This window comes from Scyliorhinus torazame, chromosome 17 (assembly GCF_047496885.1).
Source record: "Scyliorhinus torazame isolate Kashiwa2021f chromosome 17, sScyTor2.1, whole genome shotgun sequence".
Lineage (NCBI taxonomy): Eukaryota > Metazoa > Chordata > Chondrichthyes > Carcharhiniformes > Scyliorhinidae > Scyliorhinus > Scyliorhinus torazame.
The window spans coordinates 119,345,919-119,361,686 of record NC_092723.1 but is presented as its reverse complement, the minus strand read 5'-3'; the positions used below and the strand labels follow the sequence as shown (position 1 = coordinate 119,361,686).

The 15,768-nt window shown below is 48.8% G+C and overlaps 1 protein-coding gene across 1 annotated transcript in view; it reads right to left on the bottom strand.

Moving 5' to 3' along the window:
- Positions 1 to 8,209: 8,209 nt before the first annotated feature.
- LOC140393471 (cytochrome P450 3A40-like) overlaps positions 8,210 to 15,768 on the bottom strand; it is a 91,096-nt gene continuing 83,537 nt past the window's right edge. The window contains exon 8 of the mRNA XM_072479799.1: positions 8,210 to 8,528. Coding sequence (XP_072335900.1) covers positions 8,525 to 8,528 — 4 coding nt within the window. The 3' untranslated portion in view covers positions 8,210 to 8,524. The remainder of the gene's footprint in view (positions 8,529 to 15,768) is intronic.

Here is a 15,768-nt window from a genome sequence, read left to right as displayed (position 1 = left end):
ACCTGGTTGCTCGATCAAAACTGACAAATATTCAGGGGTTTGTGACTTTTCGTAAGGACAGGCAGGAAGGAAAGAGTGGTGCATAGCTCTGTTAGTATGGGATGTAATAAGTATGATAGCAAGAAATGATCTGCATCGGAAGATTTAGAATCTATATGGGTGGAGGTACATATAACAAGGGAAAGAAGACACTGGTGGGAGTAATCTATTTGCCCCCTAACAATAGCTATATTGTAAGATGGAGAATAAATCAGGAGATAATGAGGGCATGTAAAATAGGCAGTACTTTAACCTTCATTGGGAAAATCAAATTGGCAGAGGTAGCCTGAAGGAAAAAATCAGAGTATATTCTGGACAGTTTCCTTGAACAATATGTTATGGATTTAACCAGGGATGTGTAGAACTAGAGGAAGTAGGTCAGGTCCTTAATGAGTATTTTGCATCGGTATTCACAAAGGAGAGGGACACGTTGATTGGTGGGTGTCTCAGAGGGATGTGTAAACACTTTAGAACAGGTCGTTATTACGAGAGAGGAAGTGTTAGGTGTGTTAAAAAGCATTAAGGTAGACAAATCCCCAGGGCCAGAATGCATCCATCCCAGATTACTGAGGGAGACAAGAGATGAAATCGCTGGGCCTCTGACAGAAATGTTGTGTCCTCATTGGCCACAGGTGAGATCCCAGAGGATTGGGGGATAGCCAATGTTGTACTGTTATTTAAGAAGGGTTGCAAGGATAATCTGGGTAATTAGAGGCCAGTGAGCTTGACTCAGTGAGTGAAATTGTTGGAAAAGATTCTCAGAGATAGGATCTATGCATATTTGGAAGTGAATAGTCTTACTAGCGACAGACAGCATGGTTTTGTACGAGGGAGATCATGTCTCGCTAATTTGATTGAATTTTTTGAGGAGGTGACAAAAATGATTGATGAGGGAAGAGCTGTGGATGTTGTTTACATAAAACATTTGATAAGGTCCCTCATGGCTGGCTGGTGCAAAAGGTCAGATCACATGGGGTCAGGGGTGAACTAGCTGGATGGATCCAGAACTGGCTTGGATACAGAAGACAGAAGGTAGCAGTGGAAGGGTGTTTTTCCGAATCGAGGTCTGTAACTAGTGGTGTTCCGTAGAGATCAGTACTGGGACCTCTGCTCTTTGTAATATATCTAAATGACTTGGAATAAAACGTAGCGGGTCTGATTAGCAAGTTTGCGGATGATACTAAGATTGCAGGAGTTGCGGATCGTGATGAAGATTGTCAGAGAATACAACAGGATATAGATAGGCTGCAAAATTGGGCAGAGAAATGGCAGATGGAATTTAACCTGGACAAATGCGAGGTGATGCATTTTGGTAGATCCAATTCAGGCGGGAGCTATAAAATAAATGGCAGAACCATCAGGAGCACAGAGACACAGAGATCTGGGCGTGCAGGTCCACAGATCCTTAAAAGTGGCAGCACAGGTGAAAATGGTGGTAAAGAAAGCATATGGCATGCTTGCCTTCATAGGACGGGGTATCGAGTATAAAAGCTCGCAAATTATGTTACAATTATATAGAATGTTGGTTAGGCCACATTTGGAATACTGTGTCCAATTCTGGTCACCGCACCACCAGAAGGAGGCTTTAGAGAGAGTACAGAAAAGGTTTACCAGGATGTTGCCTGGTATGGAGGGTATTAGCTATGAGGAAAGATTGAATAAACTGGGATTGTTCTCCCTGGAGAGACCAGGCTCAGGGGGGGCCTGTTAGAAGTTTATAAAATTATCAGAGGTATAGATAGGATGAACAGTTGGAGGCTTTTTCCCAGGACGGAAATGACAATTACAAGGGGGCACAAGTTCAAGGTGAGGGGGGAAAGGTTCAGTGGAGATGTGCGGGGGAAGTTTTTTTTACAGAGGGTGGTGGTGGCCTGGAATGCACTGTCAAGGGAGATGGTTGAGGCAGATACGTTAGCAACCTTTAAGACTTGTCTAGACAGTCACATGAACAGATGGGGTATAGAAGGATACAGGCGGTTGGTCCAGATAGAACATGTGATCGGTGCAGGCTTGGAGGAACGAAGGGCCTGTTCCTGTGCTGTATTGTTCTTTGTTCTAGGTGGTCCCATTCCACCCTATCAAATGCTCTTTCTGCATCCAAAGACACTATAACTGCAGGTTTTGGGGCTGTGGAGGGGGAAAGGATGACCTTCAGAAGGTGTCGAATATTGGCTGACAATTTGCTGATTCTCACAAAGCCCGTTTGATATTATGCCCAGGAGACGAGGCTCTAGCTGGAGTGCCAGGACCTTAGCCAGCAGCTTGACGTCCGTATCCGTATGACCCACATTCTACTGGGGCCTTGCCCCCTTTAAGGCTTGAGTGTGGGTCGGGGGGGCAGTGAACCCCAAGACAGTGAGTCGTTGAGCGGATCCATTACTTTATGGTATGAGCTGGGCCGAGAACGTTTTATAAAACCCGGCTGGGAAGCCGTCAGGACCCGGGCTTTGACAGATTGCAGCAGCCCAATACACGTTCGAATCTCTCCCGGGCACAATGAGAAATACAATTATTATCTCCTACTCTCTTCAATGGTCGTGATGTGCAAACTATCCAGAAAGGGCAGCACGGTAGCATTGTGGATAGCACAATTGCTTCACAGCTCCAGGGTCCCAGGTTTGATTCCGGCTTGGGTCACTGTCTGTGCGGAGTCTGCACATCCTCCCCGTGTGTGCGTGGGTTTCCTCCGGGTGCTCCGGTTTCCTCCCACAGTCCAAAGATGTGCAGGTTAGGTGGATTGGCCATGATAAATTGCCCTTAGTGTTCAAAATTACCCTGAGTGTTGGGTGGGGTTACTGGGTTATGGGGATAGGGTGGAGGTGTTGACCTTGGGTAGGGTGCTCTTTCCAAGAGCCGGTGCAGACTCGATGGGCCAAATAGCCTCCTTCTGCACTGTAAATTCTATGAAAATCATCATCCTCAACAATGACTTGCATTTACGAGGCGTTTTTAATGAGGTAAAGCAGCACCAGACACTTCACAGGAGCATCATAAAGTTAGGTTTGACAACATGCCACGTAAGGCTTGATCAAAAACTTGATCAAAGCGGTTGGTTTTAAGGAGTATTTATAGAGGAGACAGAAAGGTAGAGAGATAACGAGGTTTAGGGTTGGATTTCCAGAATGTAGGATCCAGACAGTTGGAGGCACCCTGACATTTGAGAACCCTGCCAACAAAGATAAATTAACAGCCAGCTTTTCCTCCTTTTATCTGTTCATTGTTGGACATGTATCAGGCAAACAGTGGAGAAAAGTGTCCCACAAACAACGCAGCAGATTTCCTCAGAATTCACTGGGGATGGGGCAGAGATTAGGGCAGCGGTATGGTGGAAATCAGAGATCTTCTGTCACTGCATCCTCATCTTGCCGTATGCCAGGTGCAGAGGTTGGTTTCCAATACATGTTGGGATCTATTTACTAACCGAACCTAGAGGCCACAGGAACTCAGTTCTTCTTTATATTTGTCAGTATATTCTTCTATATTTTACAAGATTTTTTAAGTATTTGAAGGTTGTTTTTAAATCAAGGCTCCTTTAATGGTTTTAACAATATATTTAAAGTCCATTTAAGAATTTTGTAATTAATTGAAAGTATTTTATAAAAGGCTTTGAAGTTTTAAGAGTTCAGACTGAATCTTCAGGAGTGAAAAGGGTTTCTATTCAGTAGTGTGTCTCACTTCTTATCTTGACGAGAGCACAACAGCTACTCAACAGTTCTGCCTTTCCCCTGCTTGGCAGTGTATTTTGCTAAAAAGCAGTTTTCATCAAAAACCGTTTTAACCCTTTCAGATCCATCACCCATGTCAACCCCACCCCTTTCCCTCTGCTTTGAGGAGAAAAAGCTGAGAGGTGGAGGCATCATAGTCAACCTCTAGCCCCTGTCTGTTGGGGGGTAGTCACAGCAAGCCATCTGCTGATTTAGCTGGGCTAATTCACAACACCGTTGCATCATTGTGGAGATTGTGCCATCCCCCCAAAAACAATAATTGAATTGTGTCAGCGACAGAGCAGGCACAAATCGAAAAGGAAGATCTTCAGCTAACTAAGCTCATTGCCAAATTAAATCTGTCATCACAGTGCCTTCTTGGCAACAAACTCAAATTGGTCGTCGGTTACTATTCAGTTCTCCCCCAATCTTCTACAAGGCGTTGCGAATAATTCTGCTGCTCCTCACACAGATGTTTCAGAATTCTATTCTGCCATTCAATAAGTCATTCTGCTTGTAGCCCATCAATGACAGCACAATCTCACTCACTATAAATTTGGATATCTTCCAACTTTTCAGCCCCCCCCCCCTCCCCCAGAGGAAGCCAGCAGCAGTGAAACAATTATTTATTTTAAACTATGTACAATACTCTGCAGTAACTCTCAACAGTCACAGTCCCAGTTGGGCCAGCCAACAAATCTGGGCCCTGCTTGGGCTGGCTTTAATGTTTAAGTCCAACGAGCCCCAGCTGGGCGGCCTCCTCCCCTACCTGGGAAGCTTGTTCGATAATCTTTTCCCCATGGTTCTTGTGGGGGTTGTGATACTACACATTTGTCCTTTCATTGTTTTCTACTTCTTCTCCTGTGGCACGAGGTTCTGAGGTGGTTGATTGGTGCATTCGCTTTTTGATATTTATGTATGTTTGATTGTGGGTTTAAGAAAATGGAGAGAGAGTGAAGGTAGTCTACATGTAATCAATTCGAAGGGTGGCACTGCTGTCAGAAGGCATTCCTTAATGAACTTGGGTTGCTTCCTCTTGCAAGACCACCTCTTTTGATGGGTCTGGATCAGACACCACCTTCTCTGGGTGCCTGGAAGCTTGATCCTCCTTTGCCATATTTCAGAAAGTAACAGAGTTCCAAATCCTGAAGAAACACCAGGCGCAAACACTAACTGTGCAGTGAACCATCTTGTTACAGACACAATATGAGTGCTTTGAGATTTCCACCTCCTAGGGGAGCACTGGACTGTCCTCCCCCATCCTCAGGTGGTCAGTCTATATGTGGTGCTTAGAGTGTCTGAAGCCCACTGTAAGGAACCTCTTTCCAATCCTTGTTTTCCCTTTTAAATTCCTGCCTGGTCAGCTGCCTGCCTCAGAATTGCAAACTCGGTTTTTAAAAGTGCAGATCCCTTGATTCAGTTTGCTCTGTTGCATGGACCATGATGTCATTTTGATGGACTTGGCTAGCGGCCAGTCCCCTCTTCTTAAATTCTGGGACATTTTCTATTCTCAATTTGGATTGGTCGGGCCTTTCCGAATATTCTGGAACAGATTGAAGGTTTCATTTTTGGTTTCATTTTTTTGTTCTGTGCAGGAGTTATGCAGAAGCTCGATTGAAATTCTCTCCCAGAAAGGCTGGAGCCTCGTCCCTCTCTGATCCCTTGGCTAGAGTGAGCAGATCTGGACATTCTTTCCAGCTGTCCTGTGAAGGTTTAACTTCTGACTGAAAGACTGCAATCAGTAGCCAGGTCTGGGAACATTTAAATCTCTGTCTGGAAGGCTGGCAATTTTAAAACACTCTTTCTATCAGCTAAGGCTGGTGGTTAAAATACTCTCCAGCCCAGCTAGTCAACGTTCCACTTCTGATTAAAATGCTGGGGGACTGAATCTGATTTATCTCAACAGATGGCCTGCTGACAGTCAGTTCAACCTGTGGGAGGGTACAGTACAGCACCACCTGCAGAAGAGGGGGCTATTTGAAAACATGTTTGAAATCCTCAGGTGAAGGATTCTAATATTATCTCAGTGAGTTTGAGGGCCAGTCTGGTGGAAGTCAGTCAATTGAAAGTAACTCCCCAGAGAAATGTCTACAACCTGCAAATTCTAATCGAAGACAACCATTAGAAGATCCAAACCAACCAATGATTTCAACACTTTGTGTCCTTGGAAGATTGCCGACTTTTGAACTTTTCCTACCCCCTACCCCTTGTATCTGTCTTGTGTGTGTCTGGGTAGGGGTGGGTCGGGTTTTGGAGAACAGTTAGATTAGTAGACCAATGTTCCATTAATTCCATTACATGTTTATCTCTTCTCTTGTTAAAATAAACATTTTTTTTAATGGTTTACAAACAAATCTAGTGCCTGAAAGTTATTGGTGCAGTCAAGGGTCAAAGATCTCAGGAAAATATATGAATTATTGGTTAATTCACGTATGTTGGGACTCTGGGGCCTGTGGGGCAGGAATTGACCGCACAATCGCCCAGTGTGTCGTAACACCACCATGGAGACACATGAAAGACTGGTTGAGTTTTTGTTGTTATAATTAGCTTTGCCAAATCTGATGGGGCGTATCCCTGTGGAGGTTTCATCACATGACCTTGTCCAGTCAGATAGCCCTTTCCTACAGTTCTCATATCTTTACAAGTAATAAACAAAACATGTCCACAGAAAATCAAAAATACGCAATTCACTTAATTCTCCTTTTCTCCAGGCTTGCTGGCAGTTGTGTCCAGATTAATGTGAGTCCTGGAGATTCCAACACGATCTTGGAGAGTTGACAACTCCAGATATAACACAAGCTAGTTACAGAACATGAAAACATCAAAAAATAAAAGAAAAAAAAACATCTGGTAAATCCAGTTGTGCTATACTGCTGGCAGCTACTACTCTGATGAGGTGAATCCAGCCCTTTGATGAGAGCCAGAGAAAACTGAGGGACTTTTTTTTTAGATAAATACTGCCAACAGGAAAAGTTTAATTCTTTCTCTGTTCCTGCACCCCTGAGAAACCTAGGGGGGCGATTTTCCAATATGGAGGCCAAGTGTTCGCGCCGTCGTGAACGCCGTGGCATTTCACGACGGCGCGAACAGGGCCCCCCGGGCATGACCTATTCCAACACGGCGTTGGAGCGGTTCACGCTGCTCCAGCGTCCTTACGCACTGCCAAATGGGCGCCGCGCCAACCCGTGCATGCGCAGTTGGGCCGCGCCATCCTGCGCATGCGCGGGGAACGTCTTACGCATGCCGGACCCTCACCAACATGGCGCCGGTGTTCTGGGGCCATGTGTGGAAGGAGGTAGGCCCGGGAGGGAGAGGCCGGCCGCCGATTGGTGGGCCCGGGCCAGACCCCATCGGAGGCCACCCCAGTGAAGGAGCCCCCCTCCCTGCCCCACAGGCCGCCCTCCAGCGTTCCCGCAGAGTTCCCACCAGCAGCGACCAGGGGTGGACGGCGGCGGCAGGAACCTGTCGTGTCGTAGCGGCCGCTCAGCCCATCTGGGCCGGAGAATCGCCGCTCGCCGGTTCTCCGAGTCTCCCGGTGCAAATCGTGCGCCACTGGTTTCCGGGGGGTGGCCGAATCGCGTGCGGGGGTCGGGGTGGCGCGATTCGCGCGGCGCCCCGGCGATTCTCCCACCCGGCATGGGGGGGGGGGGGGGGGGGTGGAGAATAGCGCCCCTAATGTTGGATTATGACCTACGGTTAAGGCAGTTTATACAAGGAAACTTCTTCAGCACATTTGCAGTCTGAACAGTACACGACCTTGGGCGAAATTCTCCAGAAACGGCGCAATGTCCGCCGACTGGCGCCCAAAACGGCACAAATCAGTCGGGCATCGTGCCGCCCCAAAGGTGCGGAATTCTCCGCATCTTTGGGGGCCGAGCCCCAACCTTAAGGGGCTAGGTCGGGGCCGGAGGAATTTCCACCCCGCCAGCTGGTGGAAAAGGCCTTTGGTGCCCTGCCAGCTGGCACGGAAATGACATCTCTGGGCGGCACATGCGCGGGAGCGTTAGCGGCCGCTGACGGCATTCCCACGCATGCGCAGTGGAGGGAGTCTCTTCCGCCTCCGCCATGTGGAGACCGTGGCGGAGGCGGAAGGGAAAGAGTGCACCCATGGCACAGGCCCGCCCGCGGATTGGTGGGCCCCGATCGCGGGCCAGGCCACCGTGGGGGCACCCCCAGGGCCAGATCGCCCCGCGCCCCCCCCAGGATCCCGGAGCCCGCCCGCGCCGCCTTGTCCCGCCGGTAAGGTAGGTGATTTAATTTACACCGGCGGGACAGGCATTTTAGCGGCGGGACTTCGGCCCATCCGGGCCGGAGAATCGCGCGGGGGGGCCCGCCAACTGGCGCGGCGCGATTCCCGCCCCCGAAAAATCTCCGATGCCGGATACTTCGTCAACCGCGGGGGCAGGATTCACGCCAGCCCCCGCCGATTCTCCGACCCGGCAGGGGGTCGGAGAATCTCACCCCTTGACTTTTTTCAATTGAAATATTGAAAAAAGTATTTGAGAAAACTTACATTACTACAGCACCTTTCATGAGTTCAGAACATCCTAAGGCACTTTCCAGTCAAAAGGGTATATTTGAAGTGTTGTATTGTAAGAAATGCAGCAAGCTGCCACAAACAACAATGTGATAACATGCAGGTGACCTGTTTATCAGTGATGTTGATTGAGGGCTAAGTATTGGGCTGGTCTCTAGGAGAATGCCTCTCCTCTTCTTCAAAATTGTGCTATTAGATCTTTCACATTCATCTGAGTGGGTTGGTGAGGCCTTTGCTTAACATCTCATCTGAAAAACAAGAGGGTTATAATTGGTGGTCATCCAACATAACACATTTCACAGAAGTTAAAATTGCCCTGCCATTGCATTACTCACTAGGTTAGTAAAAGGCCCATCATTTTGTGAACAAATGGTGGAAAGTTGAAGGGGAAAGGAGGAGAAACTTCAAATACAAATTTTCAATTACAGACCTGCTTCTGACACATGCAATGAGCTTGATCAGAACAGTTTACAAAGCTAAATGTCGAGCTCTCAGAGCAGGAATAGGAGGGGCAGTTGGTGTACCAAAGGGAACTGATTGTCACACTTGTGGACCTCTAGGCTTGAATGTTTCCAAAAAAATGACAGTCACTGTAGGAGGGAAAACCAATGAGAATCCCGCCAGCAGTTCCGGCTTGATTCCCATCATTATCCACCACGCTTAGTCATTCATTTGGAGATTCTCACTGAATTCACCCACACTTAAGGCCTGATTCTCCAGAACTGTGACTAAGTGCTCCCGTCAGCAGGAAAACCAGAGTGATTCCGACTGGCGCTAGGAGGTACCCTGACGTGTCACGTTATGGCACTTGGATTTTATTTTAACCTAAATTGGCTTTTCCCAGCCAATTCTGGCCGTGGGTCACTGTCTGTGAGGAGTTTGCGCTTTCTCCCGATGACTGCGTGGATTTCCTCCGGGTGCTCTGGTTTCCGCCCACGGTCCAAGGATGTGTAGGTTAGGTGGATTGGCCATGATAAATTGTCCTTGAGTGTCCAGGGGTCTGCAGGATGGACTATAGGGATAGGGCGGAGTGGATGGAGGAGTGGACATGGGTAGAATGCTCTCCGAAGGGTCGGTGCAGACTAAATAGGGCAAATGGCCTCCTTCTACACTGTAGGGCATCTAAGACAGTGCTGAGGTAGTGCCTTGCCTGTCCCCAACCACCAGAGGAGTCCAATGGCCTCTGGGTCTCCCCCCTCCCCACCCCGCGTGGTCATCGCATCTGGGGTGGGGGGGGGGGGGGGGGGGAGGACGCCGGGTCGGAGGGGGTGGTGTGGAACCAGATGGTGCCAGGTCCCTGAGGGAGACTGTGTCTTGGCGGCCATCGGGGTACGCTACGTAGGCATACTGCGGGTTAGTGTGAAGTAGCTGTACCCTCTCAACCAACGGGTCCGCCTTGTGGAGTCGAACGTGTCTACAGAGGAGAACGGGTCCTGGAGCTGCCAGCCATGTCAGGAGCGAAACCCCGGAGGTGGACTTCCTGGGGAAGGCAAAGAGACGTTCATGGGGGGTTTCATTAGTCGCGGTGCACAGGAGCAACTGAATGGAGTGAAGTGCGTCGGGGAGGACCTCCTGCCAGTGGGAAGCCGGGAGATTTATGGACCATAGGGCCGCTGGACTGCCCTCCAGACCGTCTCATTCTCCCTCTCCACCTGCCCGTTTCCTCTGGGGCTGTAGCTGGTCGTCCTGCTCGAGGCAATGGCCCTGTTGAGCAGGTACTGGCGCAGCTCATCGCTCATGAATGAGGATCCTTGGTCGCTGTGGACGTAGGCGGGGAAGCCGAACAGAGCGAAGATGGTTTTGAGGGCTTTGATGACGGTGGCAGACGTCATGTCGGGGCATGGGATGGCAAAGGGGAATTGGGAATATTCATCGACCACACTGAGCAAGTAAGTGTTGCGGTCGGTGGAGGGGAGGGGCCCTTTGAAGTCCATGCTGAGGCGTTCAAAGGGGCGGGAGGCCTTCACCAGGTGTGCACGGTCTGGCCGGTAGAAGTGCGGTTTACACTCCGCGCAGACCTGGCAGTCTCTGGTGATCGCCCTGACTTCCTCGATGGAGTAGGGCAGATTGCGGGCCTTGATGAAATGGTAAAAACGTGTGACCCCTGGGTGACAGAGGTTGTTGTTCAGGGTCCGGAGTCGGTCCACCTGTGCGCTGGGACATGTATCTCGGGGTAGGGCATCGGGGGGGCTCGTTGAGCTTACCGGGTTGATACAAAATCTCGTAATTGTAGGTGGAGAGCTCGATCCTAGACTTCAAGATTTTATCGTTTTTGATCTTGCCCCGCTGTGTGTTATTAAACATGAAGGTAACCGACCGTTGGTCAGTGAGGAGAGTGAATCTCCTGCCGGCCAGGTAATGCCTCCAATGCCGCACAACTTCAACGATGGCTTGGGCCATCAATGGAGGAGTACCGAATTTCGGACGAAATGGCTGCTGTATTGGGAGCACACATATTTATACTCCGCCTACTGGGTGGAGCCAGCAGGCAGAGATCTACCCCCGTACCTGTAGTACAGGGGCCTTACCGTAAAGCACCTATATCATCATCCTATATATACAATATCTACATCAGTGGTGACTACCACAGGGTGGAGAATCCCAAGAGCCTGGAGATTCCAGCTTCGAACAGGCAGCGCATATTTCAATATGCAAGTCTGGTTCACGCCCAGCGAGGGTGCCGCAATCTGGAAGCCCCTGCTCTGTTCAGCTCCCAGCACGAATCCCATTTAGGAGCTCTCCTGCTAGTCTCTGGGAATAACGGGAGGTGCACTGGGCGCAACTGGTGGTGGGGGGTGGCAGTAGAATTGCGCCACTAATCTATGTTTAGTCTCACCACTGCAGAGGAGGTCACAATGTGAGCAATGAATACAGTATAATGGATCAGAGGACGTATACAAAATTTGCTGTCCCACAGGGAAGGCAGGTTTGAGGCCTTAGACATAGGTGCGGGAGGAAGTGAAAGTGTAGTAATGATATCGAGCGAGTGGAACAAATCCAGTTGCTGCACTGTAGTTTAAAAGGAGCAACATTTTGGCAGCAAAGAGCTTTGAATTTTTAAAAATGTATATGGCAGAACAGATCAAAATACATCAATGAGTAACAAAAATGCAAGGTAAAAACATCTTCTAACATGTTTTAAGCAGGATGTAAATTTAACTCCAAAATGTTGAAGTTCTTGGATTCATCAGTTTCTTTCTAGAAAGTTATGAAGTGGCAGGAATGGAATCTCAGTCCAGTCCAGCTGGCCTGTGAAGATTACCAACGTACAACAGATGGAGATGATTCTCCTGAGTCAGGATTCAGGAAGAGCATCAGTGTAAGGACACTGTAATGTGTTAAGCATTAAAACACGCAAAGCTCAACCAAATGTGTGCCTCCTCCTCCCCCTCCATCTAGTAGATATCATTGAATCGATGGGCGCGGTTAGGAGGAGGGGTGAAGTAAGGCCTCCAGCACTGCATCAGAGAACCTAGGAACCCTCCTTCTGGCCTGATACACCATTGGTAGTTTTATTTCTTCCCAGGTAGCAAAAGAAAAAATTACATTTTTTGAACACCATTCATGACCTCAGCACAGACCAAAGCACTTTGCAGCCAGTGAGAACACTTTGAACTGTTGTATGGGAAACTCAACAGCCAAATGGTGAACAGCAAGCTCCCACAAACAACAATGTGATAATGATCAGATAATCTGTTTTTGTGATATTAATTGAGCCATCATCATTATTCTGGATCGCTGAGTTTAAATGAGATGTCAGTCTTGGCTGTGGGTCCACTAGTGCAGTGTTTTTCAAATGTTTTATTAATAATAATAATAATAATAATAATAATCTTTATTAGTGTCACAAGTAGGCTTACATTAACACTGCAATTAAGTTATTATGAAAGACCCATTTTTACCAACCGGCCGACCTTTGGGACCCCCACTAGCTGACCTTTGCAATCCACGCCCGCTGAACATCACGACCCAGCATTTTCGCTTTCCTTTAATGTGGCAGGTGAGCCTGCTTGGCCCCCATGATCTCACTTGCTTTGTCGTTCAATGTTACATTTCCACTAAGGACTTCAGCTGATGATTTCAAAAAAATATTTTTTATAAATTTAGAGTGCCCAATTCTTATTTTCCAATTAAGGGGCAATTTAGCGTAACCAATCCACCTACACTGCACATCTTTGGGTTGTGGGAGCGAAACCCGTGCAAAAAAGGGAGAATGTGCAAACGCCACACGGTCAGTGACCCAGAGCTGGGATCGAACCCGGGACTTCGGCGTCATGAGGCAGCAGGGCTAACCCACTTGCTACCGTGCTGCCCTTCAGCTGATGATTTAAGTTCTCACAGCATCCGTTGAAAAAAAATCAAGAGGTTTGTCCTCGAACTCACCATGCCTTTGAAGTTTCAAATGCCTTTGAAGTTTTGAAGATTTTAATCTTTCATTTGCCCTGCATATAACACATGAGTTTTGCATCTTGATTTGCACTGGCACAATTAAATAAACCCATACCTCAAGAAATCATCTTTACACTGCTTTGTTCCTGATTTCAGCGTCTTACTGGGTTGTTCACCAGAGACCCCGGCTCACACCAGCACTGCTGGCAGCTACAAAATGGAGGAATCACACTCGCGTTCAGAGTACATGACGTCAGTGTACGGGGCACATGACTTGCTCTCTGCTGCTGCTTCTGGAGAGAAGACTCCATTGAGTTTTTGAAAGAATCAGCTCTTGGGACTTCAGAGGTGACATGTAGGTGGAGGTGGCACATTGGGTGGCTCCTCAGTTTTTTGGCCCTTTATGCCCAATTTTTGGGGGATGTTTTTGAATGATTAGGTGTTGGGAAGTCTGAGGAGGTTGTGGAATGTCAAAGTTCCAGAAGAAGAATCAGGGAGAAAGGATGCAAGCGAAGGTCCATTGTCGAGTGTGGCTGTGAGTTGAACAGGAGGAAGGATGGTGGGTGCTAGTTCGTCGGGAGGGGCCGCTACCATTACGGTGGGAAAGCTGATGAAGTGGTGTCGGGGGAGTTTGAACGGCTGTTCTCCAAACACTTTGACCTGCATCAGAAAGAGATGATGACCTTGCTCAAGGAGTGAGACTCTTACCCCGATAAAGGGGGCTTTGACGAAGAGGTGTTGAAGGGGGTGGAAGAGGCATTATCGCAACACAGCGACCAGTTAATCTCGATGGTGGAGAGCAATAAACAGCTGAGAGCCAAACTGGAGGACCTGGAGAACAGGTAACAGCAGAATTTGAGGATCGTGGGATTGCCGGACGGGGTGGAGGGCCGGAGGCTGACGGAGTACTTTGCAGAGATGTTTGCTAAGTTGATGGGTGATGAGGAGGACCCTCCTTTTACGAGTTGGACAGGGCCCATCGGTTGCTCTAGCCGAAGCCAAAGATGAATGAGCCACTAAGGGTTGTGATAGACTGCTTCCACAGCTACCAGGAGAAGGGGACGGTCTTGAGATGGGCAAGGCAGAATCGAGAGGTGAAGTGGGAAGGCATTGGTATTTGAATATACCAAGACCTTCCGGCAGAGCTGGCGAGTAGGTGGGCAGCCTTTGGTTGGGTGAAGGCAGCATTGTATAGTAGCAACGTGAGTTTGGAATGATGTATCTGGCGAAGCTGAGAGTGACCCACAACTCGAAGATCCTTTATTTGAGATGGCGGAGGAGGTGGAGGCATTACTGAAGGCTGAAGGACTGGGTCAGAGATGAGTGTGGACTTTGATGATGTTGACCGTGATCTTTTCCCCCCCTTTTTTTGATGTATCTCCTCTCTCGTTTATCTTGTTATTTGGGGTTGTTGTTTAGTTTTGATGGTAGTGGGGATGTGAGGGTCTGGGTGGTGATGTGGAGCGTGCAAGGGCTGGGGGGGACCGGTGAAGAGAGCAAGAGTTTTCTTGCACTTGAAGAGTTTGAAAGCCGATGTAGTGCTGTTGCAGGAGACTCATCTGAAGGTGAAGCACCAGATGAGACTGAGGAAGGGCTGGGTGAGCCAGGTGTTTCACTTGAGCTTTGACAGCAGGGCCCGGGGGTTGGGGTGGGGGGGTAATTCTGGTGGACAAGAGTGTGAGGTTCCAGATGGAGAAGATGGTGGAGGGTCAGTGGGGTAGGTATATGAAAGTAATGGGTGCATTGGAAGGGATGTTGGTGGCGTGGGTTAGCATATATGCCCCAAAGTGGGATGATGCTGGGTTTGTCAAGAAAACCTTAGCTGCCATTCCGAATGTGGATACTCACGAGTTGATACTGGGGGGGGGACTGGAACAGTATTGATGGCGAAGGTGGACAGGTCCCAGCCGTGTTCACTGACCCTGTCGGGGGGTGGGGGGAAACCGCTGGCTGGGTTTATGAAGGAGATTGTGGGGGTGGTTAGACCCATGGAGGTTCTTGCATCGCAGGACAGGGAGTACCTATTTTTTTCACCTGTGCACAAGGTGTACTCGAGGATTGACTTTTTTGTAATGGGAAAGACACTGTTAGCTGGGTTGAGGAAGGCAGAGTATTCGGCGATTGTGATCTCAGACAATGCTCCTGGAGAAGCAGTCAATCCAGATGCCAGTGTGGAGGTTAGACGCGGGACTGTTGGTGGACCCGAATTTTTGTGCTAAAATGGGGAAGGTGATCAAAGATTATGTGGGGTTTAATCGTAATGGGGAGGTTTCACAGTCAGTGGTATGGGAAGTGTTAAAGGTGTTAGTGAGGGATGAGGCTATTTTGTCAAAGACACAGGTGGCTATGGAGACAAGGGAAGCACAGCAAAGATTGATAGAGATGATTTTCAAATTACTTGGGAGGTATGCTGTGGACCCAGATCTGGGTCTTCTGGTGAGGAGTAAGGAGTTACAGGTGAGGTTCGATCTGTCGATGGGGAAGGTGGTTCGGCAGTGAGAAGGGCGAGGGGAGTCATTTATGAGCATGGGGACAAGGCCAGCCGTATGTTGGCTCAGAGATCCCCTTTTAGCAAACATACCCCGCATATCCACCTACACCCCAAAGAGCCCTCATTTCGAGTGAAAGTCCCATCACTTCCCTTGTCCAAATATATACAACATTGGCTCCTTTAGCCCATACACCCGCACGCAGTGAAACAAAAAAGAAGAAAATACAGTCATGAGGTTACATCGGCACATGGCCATTCCTCAATTTGTCAGTTCTGCCACAGTCCTTCTGCTTTCGCAAACTCCTCCGCTGCTTCCGCCGTTCCAAAATAAAAGTCCTTGAGCTTGTAAGTCACCCTCAGCTTCGCTGGATATACAATGCCGCACTGCACCTCTACAGTGCTCTCTTCACCCGGTTGAAGGCAGCCCGCCTCCTCGCCAGCTCCACCGTAAAGTCCTGGTATACACGTATACCAGCTCCAGCCCACTGCACCACCTGCTTCTGCTTGGCCCAGCTCAGGACCATCTCCTTCACACTGTACCTACAGAAGCACTGAATCACTACCCATGGCGGCTCACTCGCCTGTGGTACAGGCCTCCACGACCGGGG